The 24,328-nt window shown below is 43.6% G+C and overlaps 1 protein-coding gene across 2 annotated transcripts in view; it reads left to right on the top strand.

Annotated features, from left to right (window-relative positions):
• The window catches only part of MEGF11 (multiple EGF like domains 11), a 190,783-nt gene that overhangs the window by 160,864 nt on the left and 5,591 nt on the right, over positions 1–24,328 (top strand). Inside the window, exons 14-20 of one of the 2 annotated variants that reach the window (XM_035554618.1) lie at positions 716–844; positions 1,537–1,665; positions 4,180–4,308; positions 4,459–4,692; positions 10,855–10,973; positions 17,822–17,888; positions 24,091–24,147. In XM_035554618.1, coding sequence (XP_035410511.1) covers positions 716–844; positions 1,537–1,665; positions 4,180–4,308; positions 4,459–4,692; positions 10,855–10,973; positions 17,822–17,888; positions 24,091–24,147 — 864 coding nt within the window. The remainder of the gene's footprint in view (positions 1–715; positions 845–1,536; positions 1,666–4,179; positions 4,309–4,458; positions 4,693–10,854; positions 10,974–17,821; positions 17,889–24,090; positions 24,148–24,328) is intronic. The other variant, XM_035554619.1, reaches the window with a different exon arrangement.

Below are 24,328 nucleotides of genomic sequence, written 5' to 3'. Positions count from 1 at the left end.
TAACTGTAACTTACTGCATTCATTTTTGGAGGGAGGCTTAAAATAACTTCTGAAAATGTATTAATATTGTACTTGTAGAAATACATAATAGACCTGGAGATTTTAATTTAATATTATCCCCATCAACAAAAGCAATCTGATTTTGTGGATGGGAATTCATACTGAAAGAAGTTTTCTTTACATTTTTACATAATTTGAGTAGTGCTCTACGCTTCAAATGAATGTGGTAATTTTAGCAGTTGATTGCATAGCAAAAGTAAACCACGAATAGCTGTGCTTTATTATGCAAGAATTCCTGAATATCAAAAAGAAAATTAAATTACCTCCATATCTTAAAACCCTGTCTAAATTGTCTTCACAGATAGCACCAGTAAGGCAGGGAGAGTTGCCAGAGCACTCAGCATAATGTAGTCTTGAGCATCACTGTTTCAGTGGTTCTCAGTGCCCACACATAGCACAGATCTGTTGCTGCCACCTGACCTACATGGAGAAGAAATCACTTGTGCCGGGGTTGGCCTGTGCAGGTTTCCACCTGGCTTTGCAAAGCAGTTGTTGGCTTGGGAGAACCAGTCATGGTCAGGGAATCACTGCTGCAGCGATGCCAAGCTCCTCAATGTGATGTTCTGCCTTTGCTGGTGTCTCACAGGTTTCTCCACAGAACTCTTGTAGTATCATTGGTTTTTTGTCAGCTGACAAACGTTTCTTATTTTCATAGCTTGTCCCACAGGTTTTTGGGGCCCTGATTGCTTTCATTCATGCAACTGCCACAACGGAGCAATGTGCAGCCCTTACGATGGAGAATGTAGATGTACTCATGGTTGGACGGGGCTCTACTGCACTCAGCGTAAGCCGTACAGATACGCTATTTTGTCAGGGAATCTGTCAAAGTATGTGCTGCTACCTCGTGTCTCTTCCAAGTATTGCAGTCTTGGCTGTTAAACCACCTGCTTCGTACTTGTGAATAACTGTGTCACCCTGAGGAAAATGTCCTGAAGCTTTTCGAGGGTTTTTATACTTTTGGCACTCTGTAAAAGAGGAACCAATCATTTAGATTATTGACTCAATGTCAGAATTTGTACAGTCCTTGCCCCTGCTTGTTAAAGCCCCAATATACGTTGTCTGCTCTAGGAAAGTGTCTGAGATTTCTCATCCTACCAAAGCGAAATTATCATTAGTGTACGAAAGAGGAGATCAGATTCTGGAGAGCCTTCTGAGAAGGCCCTTTCACTTGCAAGTAATTAATTGATCTCTGGCCTTTTAGAGAATTTCTGTCTAGCCATCTTCTTTCACTCCTTGAAAATGTAGTTTGTGTACATGGATCAGGTTTTCGTTCTTCTGAAAGGCTTAAGAGGCAGTTCTAAACACTACTGCAAGAAAATTGGCTGCCGTGGTAGCTCTGCATTTAGATCATCAAATAAATGTCTTTAGATATAGAGGCTGAAAATCCTTAGATTTATAGGCCTACCTATTTTGTGCTGTTAACACATCTGGGTTTGTGTTTCAGCTTATTACTTTCCTTATTCTGACTCCCGTCAGGTTGCCCAACTGCTTTTTATGGAAAAAACTGTGCCAATGTCTGTCAGTGTCAGAACGGAGCAGACTGTGACCACATCACTGGCCAGTGCACGTGCAGGACTGGATTTACAGGCAAACAATGTGAGCAAAGTAAGTTGCTGCATGACTTCCTTTTCCGTTCCTCTGTGGGGAGGGTTGGGGGGGGTCAGAATTCTTTGCAGAAACGAACTGAGGCCATGAACTGAGGTGTGGATGTCAGTAACATCGCAACCCCAGGCACCTTACATAATACACAGGGAGAAGAAGGCACCTCTGAAAAGCCAGCCAGTTTGTTTAAGTGTAATGAAATATGGTGAATCCACTACAAATTAGGCCTTTCCATTCCCACTCTAAAGTTAGGTGAGATAAAACCAAGTCACTGCACTCAGTGGATGTAGCCTTCCCAAACCTCTGGTACCTTATTAATGGAAAACCACAAACTGTATCATGCCTTGTTAATGCTGTTGAGAGCAACAGCATTAGGTTTTCCTTGGCATGGAGGAAGACAGAAGGAAGACAGTTCAAAAAACGTCCTTCTGCTCTCAGACTTCTGAGTAATATTGGAGTTTTCTTGCCAAAGCTGTTATGCTATAGATGTGGACCAAATAAAGATTTGTCTTTACAATGAAAACAGGTCAAGGAAACAAAAGTTGTTTGTCATTTTTGGAAGGATTACATTTAACTGGAGTAGCGAGCAAGCGTTTTAACAATGAACTTCAATTACCTTGCAAGGATGCTTGCATATCTTACTTCAATTGTTGTCAATGTCTTGCTGGCATGTTTAGCACACTGTGCCAAATAGCTTCTTTTAAGAACAAAGATTTAAGGTAGTGGAAACTGTATGTGCTGTAGTTGAATAATTACTTTTTTGTCCAGTATAGTAAATCAAAAGAAAATTCTCACACACTTACTTGGATTCTAAATACAGGGTAAAATCCATCTCACCTTACTATTGCATTAATTCCACAGATTTATTTATTTATTTATTTTTGGCAGTGGGTTAATACAGTAACATCCCTGCTAGCTTTGCGAGTGAAAAGCCTGACTTAAAGCTTCTTCACTGAAGCTTACTTTACAGATCTGTGTGCATGCATTAGTACATACAACTAAATTTGTGAACATGTTTTCCATTTACACATACTTACATTCATCCAAGTATGTGTCTCAGGACCAAATTTGCATGTTCATGTGGGGATTACATATGGCACCAGTGTAATTCTGTAAGTGGCCAATTGACTGAATTTGTGTGCTCCTCTACTGCAACCGTGAATAAAATAGGAAAGTAAAAAGTTTCATATAGAACTCTATCATAGTAGATGGTTTTATACAAGAAACAGCATTTATAATCTATAACTTTTGTACAAAGCCTGAGGTTTTATTTTCTATCCAAACTACTAATGTATTCATTTAGTTGCTTTTGTGCTTCTTAATCTAAAAGTATCTTCGCATTAAGACTCCTTCCTCCTCAGAATCCTGCTGGATGGGCAGTCACATCCAGCATGATGAAATGCCTAAACGCAGAGGCCTGCAACCTTAAGTAGGACCTGTAACCTTAAGTAAGTTACAGGTTAATATCAGAATGTGCATTAATTGAAATAATTTTGTTTTTCATAATTTGGGGACCTGCATATGGAAGAAAGAGATACACCTCTAATATGTACAGCAAATCATTATAAAGATGCAGGCTAATGCTCATTATTTAATATCAACATCTGCCTACTGGAAGTTACTTAGAGACTCGCACTGGGGAGGTGTTGTCATGCTGTGCAAAACATTTGTGGTGACACAAAAGAAGTCACATCTTAAAACAAACAACATATTTTTAAGAATCATAGCAAGTGTGCATGCGTTCAATAATTTCTTCTCTATAAAAATAAGTAGGATTTGACAGAAGTTGTTTCTTTCAATTTGATATTGAATATTGCCTCAAGAAATTTAGTAAGCTGCCTACAGATTTATTGTAATAGCCCATCATAGTAATTGTATGAATAAATTTCTCAGTTGGACATTCAATCATTTTGTCTTTGATAGAAATATAAAGGCACAATAGAAATTCCTTCAATGGTAGGAATTCTAATACAAAAGTGGAGCAAATGAAACCATTCAGATGCTCAGTTCTGTAATTCCATCTCCAATGCTATATTAATCCTCTAGCACTAGTGGGAATAAATATGAAAGTATGTAGGATTTGTTTGGTAAAAGTCTATTTTGTTCATATAAAGGTAAGTTAAACTTCTGTTTGCAGTCCCCTTGTGAAAACAATATACAGAGGTGGTGGAGAATGCTTTGCTCTTTCAAGATGTTGTCTACAGCTTCTGAGATCATGCCCTGTTAAATTTTGTATGCCTTTAATATATATCAAGGCTTTTAAAGTGTGTACATATTATAAATTTAATCATTGTGAAGTCTTGTATGACTTTTCCAGAAAGAATGTTCCAGCTCAATAAGTAGTGCCTCAAATTGTACACTAAATACAGTTATTTCCTGCTTAAAAACAGAAATCTAACAGTAGTGTAATGCAAGGTAAACAAGGGAGGCTTTTCTGCTGGCTTCTCCATGTCAAGGATTTCACCCTCTCCTCAAAAAAATCAGGATTCTTTCCAATCTTTTTCTTTGGCTTCCCAGAGTGCTCACCAGGAACATTTGGTTATGGTTGCAAACAACTGTGTGAGTGCATGAATAATGCTACATGTGACCATGTCACAGGTACTTGCTACTGCAGTCCAGGCTTCAAAGGAATCAGATGTGATCAAGGTACAGTGAAATTCTGTTTGTTAAATCTCTCTCTCTCTTCCCCTCCCTCTTTTTTTTTTTTAACAATGATCTACTTGCTTTAAAAGAGTAGTATCTCAAAAATGAAATGTGCAATTCAATTTACAATGTATTATGAATTACTTTTAACAGCGGCTCTCATGATGGAAGAATTAAACCCCTATACTAAAATTAGCCCTGCTCTTGGATCAGAGAGGCACTCAGTGGGAGCAATAATTGGAATTATTATTCTCCTTCTAATTATTATGGTCTTGCTGGCACTGTTTGTGTGGTATCGACGGAAACAGAAGGAGAAGGGCCATGACATGCCAAGTGTATCTTATACTCCAGCCATGAGGATGACTAATACAGATTACTCACTTTCTGGTAAGGGTCTTTTTATGTTAATCAAATACAGACTTGTATTCCTGTATGTTGGAGAAACAGAAGCTTCTGTGATGTATAACGTGCTATTGAGCATCAGAAATAATGACATTTCCGTTCTCACCCTGAATACCATGATCTCTTAACAGGGACAGGAAAGCAAATATAACTTACAACTGATTTAAGGTGCTTTATGCTTGAAATATTACTTACGAGATACTGGCTATACCTAGATATGAAACATGCTTCATAGAATACATAGACTCCCTTTTTAATATATATGTCAGCTGCATTTCTAATGTAGCGCAAAATTTTCCTTTGTGAAACCTTCAGAAAACCTTTTGGTGAGGAATGGGGTTGACTGGGTTGATCATAAGGTTTTATTTTTGTCTGTTGCAGTTTTTGATTTGAGCCCTCCTATTAGTTGTCACTTTCTTCCATGTGCAGACCAATCCCCATCATCAAGACAGCTGATGGGAATTTTCTTCACAGGAGCTGATGAAAGCAGGAGCGCGGAAGAGGGAGGTTCTTTAGTCAGAAAAATGTCATACTGAGATCATATTTCACGCTTCTTTCTATCTTCTGCTACTGGCGTGGAGGCCAGCTTGTCTTGACAGATTGGCTAAACTTTGGGGGATGTGATCTCCTCTTTAATGATGTCTTTCTTCTTCATTCCTCTCTGGCCAATATCATATAGAGTGCCGGGTAGGAGATGGCTTTACTTCCTTCTCGTTTCCTCCAACCTGTCCCCAGTGGGGATCTCCTCAGGGTTTGCTGCCTTCTGACTGCACTTTGCTCCACGTCCCTTTGGATGGCTGCAAGGCTGAAGCTGCAAGTCTGAGTAAAATCCAGCTTCTGCAACAGGCAGAGGTTGACCTAGCATCTGTGGATGCACCTGGAAGGAGCCTCTCAAAGCAGATAGTACTGCAGCTGGCACTTAATCGAGGAGCTTCTGTCATGGCACCATGACTTTGGTCCTTGTACGAGGGGCACGATGTCCTGCGATGGCATATCAAACACATCAGGGGCTGCTGGCTGAAAACTCTGCTGCCTAAACTCATGTTTAGATCACTCAGGCTTATACTAGAGCATTCTTTCTTCTGATAGCTACAAGATGGGGGAAAAAAAATCAGCCTTGGACCTCCTCCGATTGCCTCTTATTTTTCAATTTTAGCTTTGCAGGCTCTTGCTTAAGCTGCCCATTTGGACAAGAAATTTATGAAAGTGTTGCCAGAGAGGGCTCATCTGATCCTTGGCTAGTTGCCAGCGCAATTTGGCCTGAAATTTGTCATTTCAACATCATTTGAAGAGCCAGACCATGAACATGCAAAAGACAACTGTGGCACATCTCAGCAGCAGTGGGGCTCTGAGTTCCAGGAGAGCAGATCACAGCTGCTGGCACAGAAAATTGGTCTGAACTTTTCGGCCATCCATTTCGTTCACAGTGGCACTTTATCCATATATTTACAGACCCTGTTCCACCTAATTTATTTGTGTGCTTTTCTAGTTAATGTATGTGTAACCCAGCATGTTTAAGAGCACAACTTACAAATGTGAAAATAAGGTGTATTGCTGAGGTTGGGAGCTCCTGACTGCAGTAATCGAACCGCTCCTTTCAGACAGGGTTGTTTTTTCTCCATATTTTACCATTAATGGAGGTTTCCCAATCAACCTGATGGCATCCCAGTCTCACACTCTGCAAGAAGCCTGAAGAAAGGCTAATGCTGAGAACGGTTCTTCTCATCCTTCGCAGGTAAGATAGACAGATGACTTTCCTCCTCCAAACAGCGCTGGCTCAGTGGTGCTGCCTGGGCTCCTCTAGAAAGAAATTCAATAATGTTTCCCTCCCCTTCATCTCATTCAGTGATGGGAGTGCTGAGGCTAGGCCTTTTCTTTCTTCTTGCTTTGTGCAGTCCTTGTAGCCATATAAATTTACCACCCAGGTAGCTGTGGCTGAGTGGGGTCAGCCAGCTTTTTCTGGAGGTCACAAGAACAGTGTTCTTCCTGCCTCCCCCTTGACAAACTGTGCTCTCTGAGCTTGCAGAGGAAGACTAAGAAGTCAGAAATCATGCTGCTTCATCTTCATCTCATTATAAAACGTCCACAGGTATCAGCATTGTTTCAAGTTTTGGTCTTTGTTTTAGGAGGACATGTACAAAATCTGCACAAGGGCTTCTGAAAACTCCTGCCAAATTCTCACTGTCCTCCAGTAGCTTGTCCTCCAGAAACTTTCTACCCATCGCTCACCTTCCAGCTTTGGCCTTACCAATGCTGTTTTCAGCCTTTTGCTTCCATCGAGCAGAAAATCAGATGGAGACAAGGTCACAGATAAGAAAGAAAGACTTGTAGCATGGCTGGAAGGCAAGAGCAACACGTGTGTGTATGAGAACGTGTGTATATTTGTGCATTGCACAGGACGCTGAAGGAGAGTAGCAATATTACATAAACGTAGCAGGGATGTCAGTCTTCACCTGGAGTCATGCATGTGGATTAAGGGCACAATGCTATGCAGATGTACTCATGCAATGAATATAATCCAGTGCAAACCCAAGGACCTTGGCTGGGATTTCACCTGAGCAGTGACTGCAAGGTCTAGCCCGATACAGGCTATAACATTGTGGCTAAACCTCCCTTGCTGTTATTTTGCTTGTTTGCTCGTGTTAAGGTAGTGTTGTCATTGTTTCTGAACAGCCACATGTGCAGATCACCAGCTCCTGGAGGCTGTAATTTCTTCTAGCACATTAATTGATTTCTGTAGGATGTTTTTGGTCTTTGTGTCTTCAGCTCTTCTGATGCTGATAATGCATGCATATGTGTGAGAGAGATTATAAGAAAGGGACCCCCCCCCCAGGCAGCCCTTAGACTCTTCTGTGTTTGTGGATGAAGGATGTGGCAACATAACACACATTCTGCCCAGCAGCCAGTGGGAAAGAAAACCACCCATGCTGGGAAAGCTTAACCACAGCACATGGATCTGAGAGCAGGCTTTCCCCAATAAGCCTGAAAGCAAAATGGTGCTCCCCAGCATGGGAACAATATATTGCATCCAACAGAGAATTTTAAAGCACGGGTCGTTTAACTCAAGGACATGGGGACAGAAGGGAAAGCTATGCAGTAGTGCTAGAAAGCAGCAGAGATTTCATTTCAGGACTTGCACAAAGACTTGGCTGTGGGCTGAAGCGATGCTTGAGGTCTTATCAGAGTCGTAATAGACTTTCTGATATGGGTGAATCCTATGCTGAGAGCCAAAATCTAAGCAAAGCTCAATAAAAGGGAGTGTTGTGAGTCCTACGGAGTACTGCAGCCTAGATAAGACCTTTACAGAAATGATCCTACAGATGATGCACAGTAAAAGGTGTCAGAGTGAACACTCCTGCTCAGTCTTCAGCCACCCCACTGACACCCTGTAAGGGTGGAGAAGATCCACACAAAAAACACAGCTCAGAGGAAGACAAAAGCAATTCCATTTTGTAGCTTGAGGTGTCTGGTTTTGTATTTATTGCAGAGTGCTTACTTACTCCCTTTTTTCATGGTTGGTCTTGTGCCCAGTTTCCGTGCTACGCTGTCCTCCTCCCACTGCACGATGTGGATCGTTGCTCTTTGTGTCACTTCACAACCCTGGCACGGAGCAGAAGCTCGGTCTTTCAGGGGATGGAGCGCCCTGGCCTTCCTCCAGGCCTCTAGGGCCTTCCACTGGAGCACAGCCCAAAGCTTGAGGGCTCACAGCAGGGCTCTGTCATCACGGGTCCCTTCACAGGACACATCTCTCCATGTTTACATTGACATAACAACCTTCATGGGTTTTTGTTTTAATTGGTGGTGGTTGTTTTTGTTTTAATTTAAATCGTTCTTTTTATTTTTTTTAGCCACTTAAGTCTTTACCTGCTGTTCCTAGTAGAATAAAATTCTCATCTTTAGGAAGAGGTTTTCTTTTTTTTTTAATTTTTTTTTTTTTACTGGAATAGCTTTAGATTTGAATTTGATGTATTTCCAGCCAGCAGTTATAAGAGCTTCATGAATAAATGTGTGGAAAATGGACTGTGTTATCAAGGTAAATCAACCTGTGTGGGTACTTAAGTATCAACCAAATGGAACTGTGTAGAGGGAGTAATTCTGAGTCTATGGTGCCGCATGCAATGAGGGAAGAAAAGCTTTCTGGTGACGCAGACTTGTGTATGAGCTCAGATTCATTAATTCAGCACCGTGCTAAGTAGCGGGGCAGTCTGGTAGACTTTTCACTCAGCTCATTTCAGGTGCACAACACACGCTACACCCAGATAAGCTGGGTGTGAACTAGTGAAGTGTCAGCTGCCTCTCCCTAAAGTCGGTATGGCCCTCTTATCTCGCAGCAGCAAAGGCAGCGGACCGTACCTCATTTTCTTCAGGCTGGTCCTTCTTGCCTACAGCTGAGAGGGGACACACAGGTAAGGGAAGGGGGAAGGCAGAGCTGAGAGCCAGTGTGACTCAGGCGTGAACGCTCACCTACAAAGCAGAAGGCCACGGGTTGAAGCGTCTGCGTTTAGCTGGGACCGCAGGCTGTGAGAAAGGTGGATGAGCCCTGCTCCTCTGCTGAGCAGTCAGGCCCTCACGAGCAGGTCCAAGGCTGTATGTGAGCAGCTGTGTTTGTGATGGGCATACACCGACTGCCATAATTGGGTTCCAGTCCCAGTTCTCATTTGCAGACCCCCAGGGGTAGCTGATTCTTTTTAAATCTATTGCAAATATCAGCAGGTTATAGTTAGGAGAAATGGCAGAGTCCTGGCAGGCCATGTGGTCTCTGGCTGCAGTGGTGAGCGGAAAGAAGTTAAACTCAAATACTTTAGTGCTGGAATCACACATTGGTCTGAGATAATTTGCAAGCAATAACCTCGGAAAATAACTAGAACTGAAAGGTTCTGCAGTGACCTCAGAAATTGCTCTGCATGTTTCAGCAGAAAAAAAATGCTCGGTCAGATATACATGTGCACGTGCACTTCCCTCCCTCAGCTTTGTGCCTCAGCACTTACGTAATAGACACCCTGCAGATAAAACCACTTATTTGAAACGGGATATTTTGCAGTAAATTAAGCTAAATCTAGATCTCCACAAGATGTCAGCAAAGCAAAGTGCATGTTCACAAGAATGCAAATGCAGGAGCAGAGAAGCAGAGGGCAAGGCAGGGTGGCTGATGGCGGCTGGTGCCCCTCCCGCAGGCAGTGCCAGCAGGGCCCTGCTCCTTCCTCACCATCAGCTTCTAACCTTCATCAAGGATCTCTGGGACTGGGGACAAGCAGCCATCCCAGCACATTGCATCTGAAGGTGTTTCCTGTAACTAACCTCCCTTCTTGCAATTTAAGCCCGTGGTTTATTAAAACTAACTCATTTATTTACTTCTTACAGGGCTTGGCTGTTTAAATGGTTTTGATTTGTTTGAACTTGTCATCCTTTCTTCTGATGCAGCTTTGAAATAGATATCAATTTGCTATTAAGCCGAAACCAGATTGGGATTGATGTTTTCATTAGAACTGCCAGTATAAATATGATGTCTTTCTTGGTAAATTGTTTCATTTGGTAAATGTATTGGTAAGTTTAAGAGAGGAAATAAAAATGTCTCTGAGTGTAAAGCTGTAACTGCCAAAGTTTCCCTTTCAGTGCTGCAACTTGCTTTTTTTAAGCCTTTCCATAAAAAGTTCTATAAAATGTTTTGGACTCCTTGGTAGCATGATAGCACCTTGGTTTTATAACATCAACTACCTTTCTTGCAACAAAAAGTTTTAATTAAATGTTTCCTAACTAAAAGGGTTATCATTAGTGGCTCCTACATGTGTTTAAACTGGAGAAGAAACTTTGTTGTAGACTGTCTATATCCTGAGTGTTGCATTTCTTCCCTTACCCTCAACACAGATGGATTGTCAGGAATTATTTTCTTAAGATCTTCAAAAAGATAACTCAGTATTATATAAATATTTTGCTTTTTTAAAATCTTCTATTTAATGTTAATAGTAGTCAAGAGCTTCATACCATTATAATTCAGGATAGATCTCATCTAGAGATGTCTTATAGCACCCAGTACTCTAACAAAATGCTTATCAGTTTTCTAAACTTGATTGTCTCTAGCGTCTTTTCAGTTTCTTAAGAATCGTTATGGCTTCCAAAGTATTTTGTGATTACTTGTTTTCTTCCCAGATATATCTCAAGGTAGAGGCAGCGTACATTGTTTTTCCAATCCAAGCTACCACACACTATCATGTGGTGTGACTTCACGCTTCTTTACCAGTAATGTGGATGGAAACAGCTCCAGTAAGGTAGATATTATCCCATCCCACTGTAGCAATGTTCTTATCAGTTCAAGGAAATAAACCAGAGCAATGCCTTTTGGATCCTGTTGCCTGCCAGTGCTATCTAAAAATCCTGTGTAGCAGTTTCCTGACATCGCAGCTGTGACAGACACAAAAAGGTCTGCTTTCCCCTCCGTGTATCTTCATAATCTCTGTGCCTTGTAATGGGAGTTTCAGCATGTGCCAGCGTCGGTCAATAAGCCTTGCTGTCTTAGCAACTAGAAGGTATGTTTGCTTCTCAAAAGATAAATAACTAGATAATTGCAATTATTCATTACTATAATGAAAGTAAATCAATAAAGCATTAAGTCAGTAGTCTAACTTTGCTATATCATGGTTTCCCAAATCAGTAGACACACAGATTTCCTACCGACACAGACAAAAATAGATGCAAGAAGATATCAAGGATGCTTCTGAGCACTGCTCTCATCCAGGACATTCTGAGAGCTGTGCAGTTACTTCAGGCTCTCCAGCAGAGCTCTTCAGACTGGAATACTCAAACATCCAGGACATTACTTATCACATGTTGCTATTGATTTCCTAGGACTGTTCACGGACTGCGCTGAATTCACCACTTTAGCGATAGACTTAGCTATGGTAAGTGTAAGACAGTTTTTCCTTCAGAGCCTTAATAAGCCAAAGTGGCATGAAGGGTAGGGAGCAGAAGAAAAAGGAAATGCAATTGATTCCATTAAGGCTGTCAGCTTTAAAAATGATGGTACTTGCAGGCTGTGTCACCTTAATCCAAATGTAGCTCTGCTAACTGGAAAGCTGTGAGAACAAAATTAATGTAAAAAAGACACTATCCTATGAAACAGAGCGTGCAAAACTATTTCTACAGGTGTTCCTGTTAGACATTTTTTTGTTTTAAATTGTATTAAGAGTGCTGGCTCTGGAGATTTCTCAGAGAAAAGTTTAGACAGATGTGTAAATATGGTTTCTGATGTAGATGGTCCCTTTGCATCATGCATTTTTACTCCCCAGATTGAAAGTGCAAATGCTCATAATGTCAGATTTAGGATGAACACCATGAGTGTGGGTCTGGACCAGTAATCTATTGCAGTAATTTAAATAAAGTCAGGAAAGGTCAAAGCAAGCACCTATCTTGATTTCCCAGCCTGCAGTGCAATCTCATCACATAGCTACTTCAAATATTTAGCTGCTGAAAAGGTATAAAACCCAAGTGGCACATTTGGACAAGCCCAAAAGCTATTTGCCTCGCTGTAGTACTGGCTATCAGTAGTTGGTGAGCAGGTTATCCTGATACTGAAAAAAAAAAAAAAAAAAGGATCTGGTATTTTTAGGTCACTTATCAAAATGCATGGCCTGACTTTTCTTTTACATCTCCCACCATCTTACTTATTCATGAGAATGCTCTGCAGTGCTAAATAGCTGAGGATGGCCAAAAATACGCTGCTTCTGTCTATGCAGTTTTCTAGCCAAGTAAGACAAAAGAGCATATAAAGCCCCTAATGGCTGCCTTAACGAGTTTCATTTCCTAATCAGTTTGTCTGGTGCCATTTCCACTTTCTGCAGGGAAATGTGCACAAGTTGTACTTGGAGGATTCATTTCTTTCTAGTGCCAGCTGGGGTCACAAAGGAACCAGCACAGATGCAAAATGAAAAAAAATGGCAGAGGAATTCTCTGAACTGCTGAGCCAGAGCCTTGGATGTGTTATCCTCCTGTGCTTAAAGGAGATCATGCCTTGAGGCGATGGGCCGGAGCCATTCCTCTATCACTTCTTTCAGAAAGGCAGCTTGGGCAAAGGTACAAAGAGAGGGCAGTGGGGAGATGCAGCCCCACTCCAGTTTGAGAAGCCATTCTCTCTCGTGCGCTCTCCCTGCCCCTCTCATCCTCTTCTCTCTTTCTGTGTCTCTCCTCTTCCCTCATATTCTCTCTGCTTTATTATCTCTTCTGTTTCCTTTTACATCCATTTTCCTGCTTTCCTTTCACACCCTCCTATTCACATAATTTTTGTTTTCCTTCCTGCTGTCCCTGCTTTCCTCTCCCAGTCCTGCCCTGGCCCAGCAAGGCAGAGGCTGGCAACAGGGCACCGGCACGGCCGTGGCACTGCCCCTGCTGCTGCCACCAGTGTGCCCAGGGGACACTTCCCTCAGGAAGGCAGGTGGGCGGGGGGGGCTGACTGAAAAATCTGGGAGGTTCAGGACTTCAGTTCGTGAGGCAGGTCTGTCTCCATAGGAAGGGAGCAGTGCCAAGTCTTGCTGACTCTCTTCTAGGACCGGGGGGAAGGTATCTCACCTCCATTTCCCCTCCGCCAGACAGATATTTGGCTGCTGCTTAGGAAGCTGCTCATGCCCTGAAGGTAAAACCTGAGGACATTGAGACAGAAGCAAGCAGAGGAGTGAAAGGCCTCCTGGTGTATACGGGGTCAGCTGGTTGTGCGAGGGGAGTGCTGGGGCTGCAACACACACAGGCAACAGCAAGTGGGAGGATAAGGGGGAGCATATGAGAAGAGACTAAAAAAAAAGGCTTGGCTTCTTTTATCTAGCAAAATGAATGCTGAGAGGGAGTATGATTGCCATCTATAAATACATCAGGGTAAACACTAGTTGGGAGAAGAGCTATTTAAGTTAGATAACAGAGCTGGCACAAGAACAAATGAGGATGAACTGGCCATGAATGCATTGAGGCTGGTAATTAGATTTCTAACATCAGATCAGCGAGATTTTGGAACAGCTTCCCAGTAAGACTAATGGGACAAAGAAATCTGATTACTGTTAAAATGGAGCTTGATCAGTTATCTAAGTGATTGTGTGCCAGGGTGTTTGCAGTAAAAGGCGGCTGGACTCAGGTGCTCGGTGATCAGAGCTCTTCCCCAAAACCTGCTCCGGCTGCCAGCAGGAGCCGGAGGGGCTGAGCTCTGTCTGTGCAGGGTCCAGGAGGTGGCTCTGCAGCTCTGGGCCTGAGGAGGAGGCAGAGGCTCCTGCAGCTCAGTGCAGGTTGTTAATTATCAGCACCGTGCTACAAGTAAATATGTGTGAACTTGCTAAGTCAGCTCGAGTGAAATGCTGGCCCCATCAAAGTCAGTAGGAATTTTACTGTTAGTTTAAGGGAAGCCAAAATTTAACTGCCTATTAGCTCCTACAAGTAGGTGTTCCCTTTACTGTTGTGACTCATGCAGCCGCAAGTTCTAGTGATCCTGCAGATTACCAAAGAGTAAGGTGCATGAACCCAAGTAAATTTGTCATGTGAATTACTGCACCAAAATTTTTCAGAATGGATACACAGAAATGTGCACTTACCTTCATACCTGTGTCTTCACATCAGAGCTTTCAAGGCTTGAGTTAGAAACCAGATTTTTTAATATTTTTTTAAGATGCTGAGGACCTATTTCTCTCAGGAGATTGGTGGGACAATTCACAAAACCACTCGGTGCTGCAAGGCCAGCTCTGTATTTGAGGTTTTGAATTGTTCGTGACTGTGGGAATATTTATCACACTTTTACAAAAGGCTGCAAAAGTGTGTAAAAAAACCCTCCATGTAAAACACGAGGGTGCTGCACGGGCGTGTCAGGAGCACATGGAGTATCCTCACCTTGCTCTTCTGCAGAGCTCTTAGTTCCACCCTCACTCTCTCCCAAAGGAGAACAGCATCGCAGCTAGAGCCCAGGTGTTGTTGGTTTCCACAGACATCATAAAAATCAATTGCTATTAGATGTCCTGTCCTGAATTTTTAAAGCCAGCAGATTTGCATCTATTAAAGGAAGTTCTAAATTCTACCAAAGACTTCACATAAAATTAGAAATTGCAAAACAGAGGTCACTGGAAATGGTCTGACTGGATATCACCCAACTAATAAAACCGAATTCAACCACCAAAAGCATCATAAAGTAGCTTTGACTAAAACTTGCCCAAGAAAAAGAAGACTGCAAATATAGAATCAGTACACCCTGTTCAGGAGGGCCCTCTGAAACTGAGGAACAGAGGCTAGGACTGTGGGCACCCGAAGACAATAGTCAGGAGAAGCACTTATCAACTGATATCCTTGAGGAGAAAGGTATGATGGAATTTGTGCCAGCACTTATTTGCTTAATTACCTTGGAGTCCCTGGAAAATCTGAGCATTGACAAATAGCGTGCTGGTGCTAGCGTGCTGCTGTGATCTAGCCAGCTATCTCAGAGGGACAGATAACAACTTTGCTTTGCTCGTGCAAGTATCTCATTGATCTTAAAAGAAAAGTTGCCAGGTATGAGGTAGATTTATCCAAGTTGCTAAAATTACAAGCTGGGATTTTTAGTGGGCAAATTTACTATGAAGTATTTTTTCCTCTGGAAAAGCAATTTTGCTTTGCAAATTGAAGTATCTTCTATCGTAAGGAAAAATGTTAACAAATTATAGTGTGTTAAGAAATGATAGTAGCACAAAGAGACAGCTATAATCACATTTCTTCATAATTACTGCATTCTGAAAAACTTAGAAATGTCCCCAAATCATTTCATTTAAAAAAAAAAAAAAATCAATTCTAGCCCATAGCTCTTCACGCCAAATTTCGGGTTTGTGAGCTGATTTATAAATCCCGCAGAAACAAGGCTTTTAATAGAAACTCGGAGACTTTAAGCAGTGTGATCTAAATGGCGCAGCTGGGTTGAAAACCAGCATTTGTGGCACTGCTGCAAGGTTTAAAGTAAAGAGAAAGCCACAGGCTCCGCTGGTGGAAGCTGCCGGTGCTGGTAGCGGGGCTGCTCGGGTTTGCACTGAAAATGTGAATGAACAGAACAGGGCACAGCAACTGGGCAGCAGAGCCTGGCTCTCGGGGGCAGGGGGGGCTCCTTTCAAACCCCGTGTGCTGGCGTAAATCTTCCTTTGTGTGTGTATATAAATGTATGTGGGCACACATGCACACACGTCTGTGTTCAGGGGGAGGTTTGCAGTTGGTGTATTCACACTTCTGGGTGTCCTGAATCTTCCTCCCAGGCTGCAGGGCAGCCCGTTTGGAGCACAGCTACGTGCTTTCCAAATGGTGGAACTTATCCTTGCGAAAGATTCGGCTGAACAGCTCTGAAAATACTGTGCACTTGCTTGTAGCAAGACCCAACACATGTGCTTGCACTCCCCTTCTGCCTGTGCCTGTGCAGTGCCTGCACTGTGCTTTCTCTGTGCCTGGGTAAGCCAGTGCCTATCCCATTTGGGTTAAAAACACATCAGACCGCCTTCTGCATCCTGAATCGATGGAATTCAATCAGCAGGATTCAGTCAATGAGGGCAAGCTTTTGCCTCTGGTTGTTACAAATCTTCCCCCAAATGAAACCCAGTTTCTGAGATAGGATAAAAGCCTCTAAATGTCAATATGCAGGTTGTAATGTGTAGCGGAGGTGTCCTAAATGTGGTTGCTCCTTCTAGAGAGGAGCACTTGCAGCTGCTTTGCCTGGAGATAAAGGAGAGGCCTCAGAGCTTTGCAGGCTCATCCTCAGCAACCCAGCTTTGGGAAAGCTCGCCCACAAACGTCTGCCTGGCGGAGAGGGTCAGGCTGGTGCCCTGTGCCCAGCTGCAGGATGGACACCTGCCATGCCTGCAGTGTTATGGAGGAATTTGTGCCCCCAGGAGGCCTCCCGAGCCCTCCTCAGCTTGGTCACTACCTAACCCACAGGGCAGAGGACTGCATGGCTGCGGCTGTGTCCCTGTTACGTGGCACAGAACAGTGTCCCCAGCCACTGCGTGGGACAGCAATTTGTCCCTCCCCATCTGGCTGTGTTTCCTATAAGGAAAGCTCAGCAGCGCAGCGTTTGGTCCACTATGTCTCTGCACAGCGCCCAGGGAAGGCAGGTGAGAATAGCTTCGGGGGCTGGGATTTCATCTCCCAACAGACTTCAGCACAGCAGAAATATTTTTTTGTTCCAGGTCTTAAAGCCCAGTGCGAAAGCTAAGCAAAAATTAATGAGAGATCAGGAAAAATGAAACGTTGTAGAGAGCAACAAGGGCTTCACGACTTTAATTCTTCTGAAGCAGGGTTGGGGTTTGCCCTTGAACTGACACTTCCTTCACTGTGCTTTCAGCAAGGCTGGCTTTCAAGGGAAAAGTTTCAAGGTGGATAAGCAAAACATGCATCCCCAAACTGGTCGGATAGGAGCTTTCCCCACCTTCACGGCTGTGCAAAATCCCCGTCCCTCAGGCAGACACGTTGCTTGCCCCTTGGCGTTGCGTTTCAGCATTACCTAGCTCAAGTGAGACTCCTGCAGACAAATCCAGACCTTTTTGACACATCCTTCAGGCAGCAGCAGCCTCCTCCGGCTGGCACCGCCGCGGCTGTGCCCGTCCCAGGCAAGCGGTGCTCTTCCAGCACTGCACCTGGGTGGCAGCCCCACGGCAGATCTGCATGGGGCATTACGCCTCGTTATTGCCTAAGTTATTTTCCTTGAATTGAGAGAAATCTTCGAGCCATTGTTTCCCTTTTAACCATGCAGATGTATTAGCAACCCCCCCTTCGTTCCAAACCGCGCCTGTCTGCATGCTGTGTAGGTGGCTTTGATGCATCCATCGCCATCGGTTATTTTGGTACTGCCAGCATGTCACTCCCTGTACACGGGCATCTGAGTCGTGATCACCCGTTATTCCTGGAAGGAAATCCTGTATTTTCCAGCATGCTTGTGTTCGTTGCTTGGTGAAGTGACTTTCCTTTGTGATTTTCCCTAATGCTAGTGAACAACTGTCAAACTTCACGCAGATAAAGATCTGAAATGGTGAGGCCAAGGTAATATACATCTCCCATTTTGATTCATGACATCAGTGGGCTGAAGTCTTGGGTGGGAACTGTCTGTTTCTTTCAGCATTAACCCATTATCATACTTTTTGAACAGCTCAGTAACAAAATCCTTGACAGAGAAACTGCAGACTGGAGACCCTACAGCTATCTGAATGAACTAGGTCAGTAATTTTTAAACAATTTAATCATTTTGGTAGGCTTTAGAGCGATTTCAAATCCCAATCAGCCTTTCATAAAGGCATTAACAATAATGAAAAATATTGGTGTTGTCTTTATTTCACTGTCAGAATTGCCAGTAGTGAAAGATCAAGATTTTAAAATTGTTTCCTTTACCACAAACCACGGATTGGGGAAGCAGAGTCAGTATTCGCTCTAGTCTCCCGTCCCAGGTTGGCCACTTGGATCACTATCTACCTACTCTATGTTTTTTTTTTTTTTTTAATTTCAATTTGGGATATTTTTTTTCATGCTTAATAAAGTTTAGCAGTAAATACTGGCATCTTGATAAAACTCTGGAGCCTCTGGCAGGAGCTGGAATGTGTGATAGACACTGTTGTCTCCCAGTCCATCATACAGTGGCCATTTTTCATGCAATTTTGAACCACCAGCCAATGCAAACAAGCCAAGAATGAATCCTAATCACCCTTTCTGAGTTTATTCTCCCTGGCTTCAGTTTTAAGAGGGATTTTAGCAGCTCTTATCTCAAAACCTATCCAAATTTACTGCTTTGGATGCTATTTGTTTTCCTGTCCGAGCACTTGGAATTTACTTTGACCATGGCAGAAAACATTTGCCCTTTCCTTTACTGAGATTACTAATATCCTACTGGAAGTATACAGTGTGAGGAAAAGTGAAATACTAAATGGAATTATGTGGAATTATGGGATTTTTAAGGTGAGCTGTCTCACCACCAGGCATCATGTCTTGCCTGTGCTCTTTGGTAACACCCCATACCTTGCTCCAAAGAGCGAATCTCCTCTGCATCAGGAAAATCACAAAAGTGTCAAGCTTCAATGCAAGGCCTTTTCCATCATTATCAACTATTTAATGTTTTCTTCTTTATAATAATCTGCAGAACTGCTCTTGTGCTTATCTGTATGTAACATGGAGAGTTGGGGGGAAATCAGGATTTCCAAATGCTCCACAAATCAAGTTAATTTTCCTTTTACCATTTTACAGCTTTACTCACTAGCTTTATTTATTTTTATCTTGTTGCATCCTTTACTCCTTGAGTGCCGCATATGTCCTACATTCCTCTATTTTATTTTACTAGCAGAAGTGATGCTCCTGTGGTAAGAATGACGCAGACGTGATAAATACTTTAGTTAAGTGATCTCCAGCAAAACCAGTCACATTTTTTCCATGGCATTTTTCAGCCCAAATATGTTGTTTTGATGTACGTTTTTCCATTTTTTTTCTTCCCAAATATGCCTGTTTTGCACCAATTGACAAAAATAAGACTTTTTTTCTCCCTTTCCAACATTAAAATTTGTTCACTTATGCTACCTGTCATAATGTTGAGTTCTAGTTTAGAGCAAAACCATTTTTGCGTTAAACCGTAAAATGTATTTTCATTTTGTGGTGTTGCTTTTGTGCAATGAAAGTGGCAGATCCCATTTATATGTGCAACTTTCAGAAGAAAGTGAAAAACTTTAATTTTGAATTGTAAACATAAAATGTAAGTGAAGCCTAATAAGGTCAAATGAGAGCTCTTGACCTTTAAGCCACAGTATGTATAGAAGTATGGAAGGGTTAAAGAGGTGTGTCACCTTCTCATCCCACCATCAGCCTCAGCTTTTAGGGCACAGATGCCTCAGACCAGGTGTTGGAATAGCAGCCAAGTATTGCACACAGCTGAACTTGGTTTAAGTAGTTAAAAGAGCAGTGGACAACTCCTGTTATGACCCCATGAGATGTTACAAAGAGCAGATGTGTAAGTGCGCTAGAGGCGGGGAAGAGGAGTTAAAGGTAACTTGGAGAGGAATTCGGAACTAACAGGAAACCCCTGAACTCTCCTGGTCACCCCCCTGGTTCCTCAGCCAGCAACTCCACTGGCTGAGGCAGTGGCCCCAAAGGGCAGGCTCTGTGTGAGCATCAGGCTCACAAAAATGTCTGTAGGCTTGTTCGAAATCACAGCTGTCATAAATACAAATTACAGGTGGGGGAAGGAAAATTGTAAGTATATCCATGTGAAATTAACTCAGACACTCGTCTTTTAAAACCTGTAATCAATTGGAGCTTTCTCCAAGCAAAGCGTCTCTCTATCTGCGTGTAATAGAGGACCAAAGAAATGCTTTCTGGAGATGCCACGTACTTTCCATTTGTCTGTGTATCTCATAAAGGCAATCACACAGATAAAGGGCACACGAGTGCTTTAATTAACCCCTCTTTGCTCTCCTCCCTCTTGCAGGCTGCAGTTTTACAGCTCTGGAAAACACCTTCTGACTGCTCAGTTTGCTTCATTGGCCTTCGCTGAGTCAGGGGGCATTCCCCAGGCAGTGTAATTGGAAAGGGAAAGAACAGGAGATGTCCTCTGAGGAAGCAGAGTAAGGGCTGTCCATACATAATGGATGTGTGTTTGGACCAAGGAGCAGCCCGTTTCAAAGTCCACCGTGGTCCTTATTTCAGATGCATGTCACGACCAGTGCCACAGCAGCACAGATCAAGGAGATGGAGCAAACATGGCAAGAAAGGGGGCGAGTGAATCAGCCTGGTGCAGCACTGCCTTCCTGGGGAGAGTGCAGGTCAGGGGGCCAGAGGCGGCTGTGTGTGATGCTAAGAAAAGCTGTTTAATCACAGCTGAGGACCTAATGCAGCTCCTGCCTCAGCCAACGTGCATATTCCCTCTAATATCAGTGGGGCTTTCTTTGAGTGCAACACGCAGAAATGGTGTAGAGAAACAGGTCTTACATATGTGTATGCATGTCTATACATATATGGTATATATATACATATATACCTAGGTGTTGTCTATACATATATAGTATATATATACATATATACCTAGGTGTATGCACTGTCCATATATATCCAGTGGACCTTTCCAGCCAGCAGGCATTCTGCCTCGGTTCTGCAGAGCTCAGTCACCAGGTTTGTATTCTCTCCATCTGGAGGCGCAAGGAGCAGAACAAAGCCTGTGTTTTCACTGCTGGCACATTTGCTCACGAGCTTCAAATATCAGTTTGTCAGGCTTTTTCGAAGAGATAATCACATCTGCTAAATGGACTCAGAGCCTAGTGACGAGGATATTTCAGACCCTAACACCCTGTGCACGAGCAATTCTCGTGGACGTCGGTTTGACAGATCGGAGTTTAGAGGCTGTGGTGCCAAGGAGAGGCAGCATCGACACCTCTGCTGCGTGTCCCTGCTGTTGAATGCAGCCTAGCCCTGCCAGCATCAAGGAGTGGCTTGTCTCTGCATTTTCTATTCAGTCTTTTGTTGCAGAACTGGAATTATTTGCCCCATGACTAATCTCTCTTGCCATAGTCCAGCCTACATTAAGCGATTGCAGACTCCAGCTTCAGCTCCAATTCCAAGCAAGTCAGAAGTCTTAAAACACCTACTGAGTTTAGAAAAGGTTGTTATGCTCATTAGCTCGAGTGGTGGGCTGCAGACAAGAATGTTTTTATCTGTGATATGATTTCTCTTAACAGCAATGCAGAGACCGAACTTGTGATTTGCAGCACATCTTGAGTGGCTTAAGCTGTGTTTATTCCAGGGGACCAAAGCCACAAAGTTTGATTCAGAGCTGACTTTGTGTTTTCTCAGTCAAGAGGTGTAGAAAAATATTTCCAGCTGAGACTCTGATTTCACCCTAGAACAAAATTTAGCTTCAAACTTAATCCTAAACTTCCCTGACGTGCCAGATTCCTGGCCTGATTAGGCCACATGCTCCTTTTCCACATTAACTACTTCTGCAGTTTACAAAATAGTGTATCCATCATTCATTTCACCTCTTGAGAATTGCAATGAATACATAAAGCAAGTTATAAAAACACAAAAGTAGAGCAGGCATAAAATATACCTAAAGGCAGAAGTAAAGGCAATAGGCTGGGAAGGGTTTGTGGGGTCGGGCAGCCCTCCCAAGGCAGCACCAGCCCTACCCGTGCCTTTCCCAGCAGGTATGTGTTTATTTTTCTACAGATACACTGAAGTGAGAACTGAGCAGAAGTGTGCCAAAGTGCAGTTTTACAGCTTCTTCTGGGCAAGTACTGCCTGTTCCCAACTCTAAACAAAAATCAGGCTCACTCAACAGCAGCCTGCTGGCCTGGTGGGTCTCAGCAATCTGGGCTTGCTCGGAGCAGGCACAACGATCCCTGCTGCTGCAGAAGCCCATCCAGTGCCTGACATTTCCAGGAGGACTGGTAGGAACTCGCATGGAGCTGAGCTGATGAAATATGCTCGGAAAGTGGAGTCCTTCCCCTCTGAGACACCGACGGTGCTGGTTGATATTGCCACATCCTCCCGGCAGCCCCAGGGCTCCAGCCTTCAGTCAGCCTTGACAGTCACAATGGGAACATTTCTGTAAAGATCTGACAAGGATGCTCAGATCAGATGATTCTTGTACACGACTTGCCTGTATACACAGATTGACAGCTAACCATTCCCACGGCAACCTCTGCTTAGATAAGTCACAGTCTGCATGGTCCTTACTCTAACCACCGGTACCTTCTCACTAATGCCCAGTGGTTACGATGGTGCTGTCCTACAGGCTCACTCCTATGCTTTTTGCTGCTTGCTTTGTCTCTGTGGTTGATATTTTGAAGTTACTGGGGAGGACTAGGTCATGGTCCTGAGCAAAATTATTCATCCCTGTCTTCTGCATCCTTGCCGGAGGCACCCTGCGTGTCCCCGAGCACTGCTGGGTGTTCCTGCTCTGGGGATTTGCTCAGCCCAGCCAGGAGGACGTGTGACCACCAGGGACGGCCGTCAGAAGCTCTGCAGCTGGGAAAGGGAGCACCAGCCCTGTGGATGGGAGCCAAGGGACGAATTAGCTTCACCCTCTGCACTCAAGATGCTGCCCTTGCAAAATCCAGGAGAGGAAAAAAGCACACTGGCAACACTCTTCTGTGTGAGAGCCTCCCTGCTGTGCCAGGCCTGCCCAGCCAGTCCCACCCTCTGCATCTTCATCAGGGGATGAGGCTGGGAAGGGGCTCACGCTGAGTGGTGGCAAACAAAGCAGAAGGTGCTCAGACGTCTTTTTGGGTTGGTCACTCTTGGCCCACAGGGAAAGAACCCCCATCAAAGGGAGCCAGCTGTGTACCACCAGCACCTCTCCTGTGCTCTGGGGTGGAGACTGAGAATCAGAGCAGAGGTTTTGTCCGATGTGCTTTTGGTTGTCTCATTTAGTGACTTTCCTCATTTAGCAAAAAACAAAGCTGTCATGAAAAAAGGTTTGGTGCAGCATCACCAATGGTGGTGACAGCTCTTTGTGCAGATACCAGAGGAAAAGCAAGGACAAATAGCTGGGAGACCTCTGGGACATACTGTTTGCAGGGCTCTTTCACCAGCATAACTTCACTACTTTACTGGGAATGTCATAAGCCACAAAGACATTTCTGTCTCGGTAACCAAATTTGTGTTGATTTTGCTAGTCAATAAGGAATATCAGACTCTATAGTTAAAAAGATTTAAAGGCTTCCATTAGATTTTCCTTTGAACTGATTGATATCTAGGATAAATGTCAGTAGTGGAAACAGAAAAGGTACCTGGCCCCTTCTGCCCCTGCCTCTGTAAGCAGTACCAAGCTCGTATGGCATTGCAGAAGTCTGCTTTCTGCTCTCTGACTTACTGCGTTTTCAGTCTGCTGTAGTCACTCAGGGACTGTTGTCACATCCGATATTGAACTATGCAAATTTATAACCAAAGCCATACAAAGTAATTTAGAAGGATGGTACGCGGCTTACAGTCTCGGGCTGCGAATTAAATAACATGCTACCCACAAATGAAACAAAGCCTAAAATTAGTCACAGAGTAACGTAACATGACTTGCAGACTCAGGTTTGGAAGGCTTTGTTTAGGCTTCTTTTCTCCACCTACCCTAGTGTTTCAGTAATGAACATACCAGCAGACTTTTTTCCCTGTTCTTCTGATGGATAGCTGTCCTTGGTAATGAGCACTACGCTGCTCCAGGAAAGCCCTCCCTCCCAGGGAAGCTCTTAAGTGTATGCATAATTTTAGGCAGGCACAGAATCCCCACTGAAGCTGAGTGCATGCTTACAGCTGAGGATGTGCTTAAGAGCCTCCCTAAATGAGGGCCTTGATGTACAATTTAGAGGAAAGACTATATGCTGCTCAGTAGTCAAAGCAATCCAATTTACATAAATATTTATTTCTTTTCCATTATATATCATTTTTATGCAGGTGCTTGTGGGATGGATAGACGTCAGAACACATACATAATGGAAAAAAGCTTCAAAGGTATGGTATCCAGTGCCTGCAGTCACCCTGCAAAGAGTGTGAGGAGGGTGTCGTAGAAGAGGTGAGCTAGGAGACCTGAGCACCCCGAAGAGTGGCCATGCAGAGGCAGAGAGGGACAGAGCAATTACAAAGGACGCTCAGCTGGCAGCACCCGACTCCCAGCCGGATGCCTGGGCTCCAT

The sequence above is a fragment of the Cygnus atratus genome, chromosome 11 (genome assembly GCF_013377495.2).
Source record: "Cygnus atratus isolate AKBS03 ecotype Queensland, Australia chromosome 11, CAtr_DNAZoo_HiC_assembly, whole genome shotgun sequence".
Classification (NCBI taxonomy): domain Eukaryota; kingdom Metazoa; phylum Chordata; class Aves; order Anseriformes; family Anatidae; genus Cygnus; species Cygnus atratus.
Note: the sequence above shows the minus strand (reverse complement) of the source record. Positions and strands in the feature narration are given on the sequence as shown.